General features: G+C 38.1%; 1 protein-coding gene across 1 annotated transcript in view; it reads right to left on the reverse strand.

The window, feature by feature from the left end:
- CDC123 (cell division cycle 123) overlaps positions 1–7321 on the reverse strand; it is a gene marked incomplete at its 5' end in the record, with an annotated part of 28615 nt that extends 21294 nt beyond the window's left edge. The window contains 3 exons of the mRNA XM_082310227.1: positions 4493–4599; positions 5316–5411; positions 7262–7321. Coding sequence (XP_082166353.1) covers positions 4493–4599; positions 5316–5411; positions 7262–7321 — 263 coding nt within the window. The remainder of the gene's footprint in view (positions 1–4492; positions 4600–5315; positions 5412–7261) is intronic.
- Between the last annotated feature and the right edge of the window lie 1398 nt (positions 7322–8719).

Consider the following 8719-nt stretch of genomic DNA (forward strand, 5'->3'; position numbering starts at 1 on the left):
CGCTCCGTTTCCTGGGCTTCGGCAGGGTTGAGTGGCTACTTTTAGACTCTTTACTTCACCTGTCTAACCAGCTTCTCGAAAAGTTTTCAGGAATGAACTTGTGGAAGTAACAGGTCCATAGCACCAGCTGGTCCAATAAAATACTGAGAGTCAATTTACAACACTAAAGTGCACATCAGGAACCAGCCATTCTTGCACATGACTCATAGTGCCCCTCTATAATAAGTCAAAGGGCAATCCCTGCAATAGATGCTCTCTGCGTTAGGTTGCTTTTCAACATGGTTGAACCTACAGCACTTCTTATTTCACCTCTACGGTTGTGATTATTAAACAACTGGAAAAATAAGAACATTTTAAGGTTCAAAATCCCAATAGTAGCATCTGCAGATTTCAAACATCCAGTATTGCCCTGCAGAACAGGAACAATCTCCAAAGTTTGACAAAATTTCCAAGGTTTATTAACAAGCATGATATAACAAGCTTATCTTATAATTGAAAGGGCATTATCATATCATTAAAACTATTGCTAATATTTACACCAGTCTCAAGATGGGCAATCATGTCTTAACAAAACGTAGGCCACACATTCTAATAATAAGGAAGAAAACTGTGTTCTAAACCAATACACTCAACAGGGCTTTAAAAGGATTTTTGTTCAAAAGAGGAGTTTTAATCACTTAACAGAAGTCCCAATTAGAAAGGGATTGTATTTTTAATCACATATCCACAACACTAAGTTTTTGAAAGCCTACATTAAAACCTGAAAAGTTAAGGATCACACCACCCACAAGTTTTTTTGTGAACTCAGCTAAGTAAAATGCAATGCTTACTTTGAAGCAGAAAAAACATTGACTACATTAATGACTGCATCGCCCTGAAGTCTTTGTTAATTTATACAAAATTAACAAGAAGGAAAGTTAACTCATTATTCTGAACTTTTCAACCAAACAAAGTGTCAACATCATGAGAGAATCCAAACATTTAAAATAGTCAAAGCTTATCTAGTCATGCTTAGTATATTTGCATGAAGGTCATATTTTTTAATGGTTTGTATTGAAGTATTGCATAGCTGAAGTTTTCTTGGAACTTGAGACAGTTGAGAATTACAGCAAGGGCAGTTCCGTGACCTGAACAATGTAGAGATCGATATCAGATAAGCAGATAGGAAATGGGAGAGGAAGGAAGAGGCAAAGAAAGCGGTTTGCCTTAAGTCCCACATCACTGGCAAAGCTGGATTAAGAAACAGATCTTCAAACTGCCATTGGAAAGTCTTTTCCATATTATGACCCATGAAGTGGATTTTTAAGTTAATACAATTGTACAGAAAACAAAACCAAAAAATAAGGGTATACAACATTTCAGCTGTTACTTATGCAAGGCAAGAAACTTTTAGACCATACTGAGTATTAATGAAAGAAGTAGAAATATAGCGCATTTTATCCTCGCTTTGAGTAGCCCTTCCAAGGGATTTGGATGTATTATGTATCCAATTTTCATTTGTTCAGCACTTCAGGTTCCTATGCCAGCTACATTTTTAATTTCTGCTTGCTAAGGGCTATGGAACTGGCAGCTAATCAATAGTATAATTAAGGAAGACCACTGTTCTGATTCAGCAATAATCATTTCACTGTTTGGGTGGAGACATTTTGTACAAATAACTTGGTAATTTAGAAATACCATGTACAGACTGGACAATAATATCTGCTTTAATCAAGTACAACATCTTCATAAAATATAAGATACATAAAGACCCAAGTGATTTTACACATTACACACGTTCCTCTAGTCATAAGTACGACTTCCATTCAAATTCATGGAAACCATGAGGCTGCACTGCCCCTATTAACTGTACCTTACCAAAACAACAAAGCCTGTTCTGACAAAAAAAAAAAAAAACAAAAAACAAAAACATAACCCAAATTTATACCAACATCAGATTAGACTTCATAGGAAGGGAAATAAATACAACACTTCTCAAATGAAACTTGACCTTGAGATTAGGTGATGATCCCACAAGCATGTCACAAGGTTTGCTTATTTACCACCCACTAGGTGAGCTGTGCTATCTGGCTGTGCATGCGGTCGTACCGCACTGGAAAATGAGTCTAAATGGATTGGATTAATGCAATTTGAGGTGCTGTATTTCTGCTAGAGGTTACTCTCCCACAGCAGGATCAGTAGAAGAGAGCGTGCCTGCTACAGGCTGCTCAGCCACTAACTACCGTTCCTAGTCTGGTGTGAACTTAAGGTGAAATTACTGGTGGTTCAAGTTAACACCCATGCTGTGAAACCTCACAACATAGGAGCTGGAACGCCTTCATTGCCTCTACCACTAAGTCAGAGCTGTCTGCAGAGGGCAAGGTGAATAGCTGAGGCACTAACTTTACCTGATATGAGACAAAACCTGACAGAAAATGCATTGATTTCAGTCCCGGTGAAGGTGGTCGAACCAACTCATTCTAAATGGCATAAACTAAGAGCACAAACACACACAGAGTTGCCACATCTTCTAAATCAAGTGGTGCTTGCTAAACACTTGATTGTGTCCCAAACTCATTAGAAAGTGGGTAACCAAACAGGAATTCTCCAAGGAGCTCAGGGTACGTTTTGCTGAACCTCTTCATACATGAGGATAGTAGAATACAGAACCCGTATTATTTAATATTCACAAAGGGATGATAGAAAGTGTACAGTTCTTTTCAGAACCACGAGACTCAGTCCTGAAAGCAGTTACAACAAAGAACCAAAGAACACATTAAATTTTAGTGCTCAACCCTCTGAGCAAACTGTCTTCAAGACACCTAGCCAAGTCACCTAGCCTCCCATTAGGGGAAACCATGTAGAAAAGCTCCTTGGTAAGGCATTGAAGTCCTCCGAGTCCTTCACTCACCTCTGAAATATAAACTATAGATTTCTCATCTCCCCCATCCCTTTCATGCTCTGTGATCCCAGAATCATGAATTCTCAACGCTCACAATTGTTTCCCTAGTCCAACATACTTTTCGAACTGTCTTCTCACTCCAACATCTTCTCCCCTCCTCCTCAGTCTCTTCCTCTGCGCCTCATAATGTTGTAGGTTAGACACAACGTAAAACCTAGCATCAGAATTGGACTGACAGCGTTGCTAGCACTCCATAAATGCAGAGATAAGGATGAGGATGTTGCTACCTATCATTTTTTTTAATGTACCAACAAAGTGGGGGAAAAGAGTGTTATCAGAGTTGCAGGAATAAAAAAGGCAGCAGTTGCACAGCGTTAATGCAACTGGTTTCACATTTTAGACAAGACTATCGTTACCAGGTCAAAAGCTACTTAACACAGGACTATTATGCTTGGTAACTCTCTATAAAGCACCTAGAACAAGTGCCCTGCATTTGATTGAGGCTCCTAAATATTGCAGTAATATAAGTAAGCATTGAATAATTAATGGAAGCAATCTCTTGGATTCTAAGCCATGGATTGCCCTTTTCCTTTGAAATTCTGCTTTTCTGAAAAAAATAATAGTAATAATAGTAACAAGAATATTAAATTCCAATAATTTTATTTTCTTGCAGAAAAAGGCTGCAATTTAGAAATGAGTGACATGAATCAGATACAGGTACTACAGGAAGAAACCGTTCCTATACAATTAAATACTCTCACCATGTGAACAGACAAAATAAACCCCAAGCACATCGTATTCATAATTTTATCGGTAACTATTATCCCTAGTCACAGTTCCTGGAGTGCATTTGTTCAAGAGCTACAAGAACTTAGGTTCAGAAGGAGCTCTAGAAATATGTTAGCAGAAGTCTCAGGCATCTTCCAGGCAGCCACACAAACTTCAACAGCTTTAAAATTTGAAACGGACATGGTAAAGTCATGCTGTGTTACCATGAGAAGTGGCAGCAATAAGGTAGGTAGCAACAAGTAAGTGCCAACAGGGGTGGGAAGGCAAAAAACCCCCAAGATAAAAACATCTCTTCCGCCGGAAAGCAACTCAATAAAAATGGTCTTAGTCCACAGTGTCATTTTGCATGTACCACTTTAATATAATGTCTTCCTGTTTTGATTTTCACTCATTTGCACATTAAAATCAAGAGAATTAATGTAAGAATAGAATGGAGGCTGCTCCTCTCTTGTCAACTGAAATGAAGTAAACAAGTCTGGTTTACTAGGAAAGAGTCACTCACGGTAAGTAACCGTGAAGATAATTTGCCTCGCAATTCTCTGCACTAAATTGGACCTGGCATTTATTTTTACATGGTGGAGAGAGATGAAGAAGGAGGGAAGGGACGGAGGGAGCTTCAAAGAACAATTAACTTTTACTGTACCTGAAGCTTATATTACTGTACCTGAACAACTTTTAAACATGAATATGTATTTTCATATCAGATATTTATCTGTACAGTCAAGAGTAAGATCTTTCAAAAGAACTGAAAAGTTACCCTCAGAGGGTTGGGGGTTTTTTTGACTGGGTATAAATAAGATTGTCCCCTAGAAATCTACTTACGGTTGAGTGAGGTCACGAGTAATGAAGTCTGAACTCTTGAAGAGAAGGAAGATGTCACTGAGAGCTTTACATTTCAGAGAGCTGTTCATTGCTATCCAGTAGGCATCCTAAACAAAGAAGATTATCCAAAAATGCACCTTTACTAGCAGGAAGGAATGCAAGCTGCGGATCTATCAGCACTAAATATTATGCAACATTTGAAATAAATACAGAAAATTATTTTTTTATTTTGAGGAAAGCTTCATTAGCTGTTACAAGAGACACAATAGTTATTGCTTTTCTTATGAATAGTCTGTTGAAAGCAGAGCAAATCCATTTAAAAAAACCTAAGTTTTTGTCTTACTGCGCCCAGACACTTTCTTGGAAGGCTTGAATGAACACAAGTTTCCCTTCAGAATATGATACAGAAACATTTGGGTGCACCCATCCTTAAAGTATAGTTAGAGTACCTAAAAATAACTAGAGGGAAGTTTATTGCTTTTTTGTAAAATGTAGGGTTTTTAATCTTTATCCCAGGCAAAGTTTTCAATTAGTATCCTAAATGAGAAGAGTCTGACCATCATACTGTTATCTGTGACAAGGATACAGGGTTTTATGTAAGAAAGCCGGTGCTGTCTGGCATCAGCCTCACTAAACAGTGCACCATCTAGCTCTAATCCACCAGAACAATTTGCGGTATCATACTTCACCGATATCTTGACTATCATTCCTTCCTTTATCAGAACCACTACTTTCTTCTACTTTCCAATGCATTAAGATAAAACCAACAAAAAAAATCCCAACGATAACATCTGTTACAAGTTTTGGGAGTCAGCATTCTTACCCTTGGAGCACTCCAGTTAAGTTTTGGAAAAACACTACCACCCAAGGAACTTATTGCTTCTTGAACTTTAGCTGTAAACTCAGGGAATTCTGGTGCCTGGACAAAGAACAACAACAACAAAAATATCAATGTCAATACATTTAACAGTGAAGTGTAGCCATCCTCTAAATACCAATAGAAATACCTATTGTAGAAGGAATAAATGTGTCCAAAATCAGGAACCAAGAACCCCACAAAAATAATGTATTTGTAGAAATAAATCACTTAATAATCAACTCCGACATTCTTTCAGTCAGAGAAAATTGAAAATATGTTCTCACTCTTATTACTAGCAAGATTCCATGAACTTCAGGGGAAAACCTGAAACTTCATAATGTTGATCATGAAAGCTGCAACAGCTGGCAAACGTGCAAGTCAAATAAACAGCCCTTAAATACATACCTGTTGTTTTATACCTGATGGTAGATTATTGCATACAAATAAGATCCAAGAAGAGTTAGAAACAAACAAACAAACTTTCAATAATAGTTTGTTTAGAATTATGCATCATTTTAAAAAATTTAAAATACAAATATTGTAGCATTCTGTCAAAGTATTAAAAAGTAGAAAGAGACCGGTTCTGTTTTGTAATAGTTCTCTAGTTGCATTTAGGAGCACAGTAAGAGAGCAAAAGTAAATAAATCAATTCATAGGCAATTTGAGAGACAGCTCCTCATTTAAGCTTTAGTTTTACAAAATGTTGTTAGTAATATTTTAACTAATCAATCAGCTCTTAAATTACATCTTAAAGTAGCTCCTTAACAATATATTGCATCAAAATAGAGGACACACTGCAGAGGTATGGGTTGGACTAGAAAACCTTGTCTTGTAAAGAACATTGTCAATATTGTAAACATAAGATAGGGGGAAAAAAAAAACTGCTCAGGATGCTATAAACTCCACTCTGAATGTGGTACAACAGAAAAAAACAGATTGCTGACCTTTAAAATAATATGAAAGGATTTCAGGCATATGTCAAAGATTTTTCATGCAAAAGGATTCATAGCAAAAAGTATGTAAGAACACTATTTCTGTCTGGGTATTTTTAAACTCAACCCAAAGATAGCTTCTAGGCTAAAGCTAACTGATGTCTCTAAAACAACAAAGCCCTCACAGCCACACAAGTGATCAAAAAAAGTTCGTACATTTTGGCATCTCCTTTCTGCAGCCCCCCCAAATGCAAACAAAAAAACCCTCTCACATTTTAGCACAGTGACCTAGACTGACCTTCAAACATTCTGAATCTTTCCTTATTACATTACCTAGTCTCCATGGGAAACTACACTTGAAAAACTGAAAAAGGACTTCTTTTACTTTATTTTTAGAGCTTCAGTCAATTCTAGAAATTGTTCCTGCAAGAAGTAAAGCTCTGCCTCCACTCCATTCTGATCCAATCCCCTCTTGTTTTGACAGAAGTCAGGAGTCATACTATAGATGTAATACCAGTACATACTAAGCCTCCCTGGGGAAATGTTACCATCATGTCATTTGATTAATACAAGTGAAGAAATATACACAAGAGGATGGCTCTAAGGCTGCATAAACAAGATAGATTCTAACAGTTCCTAAATTCTGAATGCCTGACTTTGCAACCATCAATATTAATGCACGTTTTTTCCAACACAGAATTTTCTATAATCCTATATTGTAATTCTTCTTCAGAATATAGAAGGGGCAAGGGAAACAAGTTCTCAGGTGAGTCATCAAATCAGAATAATCACAACCACAGCCCACCTTACTGCTCCCTGAGCCAAGAAACCAACAGAGAATTATAACCCCGGATTTATTGTTAGTAAGATACGCAGGCCCTAGGCTGACAGTGAATGGAGAACAGCAGTCTCCAGCCTGTCCCACTATTCTTTACACATTATGTTCCCTAGTGTCTCCCTGTTCAGCTTCCACATTACTTCTTGATCCATTTTCATCTCTTGCGGTAACTCCAGATGCAGCTCCCCACCCTTCTGCATTCTACGCAGGCTGCTTCTTCACCCTCTTCATCACTGTCAAAGTGGTAACAGGCAACACTTAAAAGCACAGAAGACTATTTCCATTCACTCACTGGCCTCAGACCGGTCCCTGGTTTTCAGGTAGAGAAAGCATATTTGCCACAGACAGAGTCTTCAGAGCAATCATGTATGAAATTTATGAGATGGTAAAGAGCACATTGTGAAATTCTACTTTTAGAGTCTCTTTCTTTGACCAAATGTAGGTGTATTTTTGTAGGAACTAGCTACGGGCACAAACCATGTTCATTATGAACCATTTTCAAAGTTCCAGGTTTGGCGAAAGACAAAGCCCTGCCAGTCTCTGAACAAGAGCCACCTTGAAGACCAAAACACCTCTCTTCTTCCTCTAGCCCGGCTTTTATTGCTGAGCATGATGTTATATGGTATGGAATATCCCTTAAGACAATTTGGGTCAGCTGTCCTGGCTCTGTCCCCTCTCCTTCTCTGGCCTACCCCAGTCCAGTCACCAGGGAGGGGCTGGGGCAGACTGGGAAAGGAGGAAGCCTTGATGCTATGCAAGCACTGTTCAGCAATAGCTGAAAGTTAACTCCATCCCAGCCAGCCCCAGTAAAATGTTAGCTCTGAAGCTGCAATCCATACACAGTACACAATGCTTACCTAGCTAAAGTGAAATCACTTGGCCTATACCCTTCTGATGCGTATCATACCTCTTGATTATGTATTTCCTTATTGTGTTGCACACTATAATGAAACCTGATTCGAAAGTCTGATATTTCTTTAGCAACATTAACATGAGCTTCAAAAAAGATAATATGGATACCAGAATCCTTGTTCTGAATAATTTACAATCTAAGGCGTCTACTTTATCAAAGCTTAGATATTTGAACTGAAGCTATCAGCGTGTGCAAATTTGGCATGTATTAGTTTTAAAATCTAGGCTATAAATTCTGTGCTAGCATACGTACAACTCAAAGCAGGGCTGTGTTTATATTGCATCTAATGCAATGTAAGCAATTCAACACTATGTTGAACATTAGGGAGCTAACAGGACTGAAGTAATAGTATCAATGGCAGACAAGTGACACAAGTATATTAACTCTGACAACGACAGGGCAACAGCAAGTTTCAAAAAAGATGTAAGAAAAGATCAAGGAAGCCTGGTTCGTATCCATCATGATCCTGATTCTAAGCCAGGCACAGTGCAAGGAGAGCATAAAGACAGGAAAAGGGGGAAAAAAAAAACCCAAGACGATAGAAAGAAATGTACTTAGGAGGAAATAATGGCACAGGTGTAAGAGAAGAGCTGTGAAAATTGAGCTGCAGGGGCTTCGCTTCTTCTGCATCCAGTCTGATTAAGTAATTGGGAGATATTCAAAGTGGTGAAAATGAAAGACAGCT

Source organism: Platalea leucorodia (genome assembly GCF_965183815.1).
Source record: "Platalea leucorodia genome assembly, chromosome: 4".
Classification (NCBI taxonomy): domain Eukaryota; kingdom Metazoa; phylum Chordata; class Aves; order Pelecaniformes; family Threskiornithidae; genus Platalea; species Platalea leucorodia.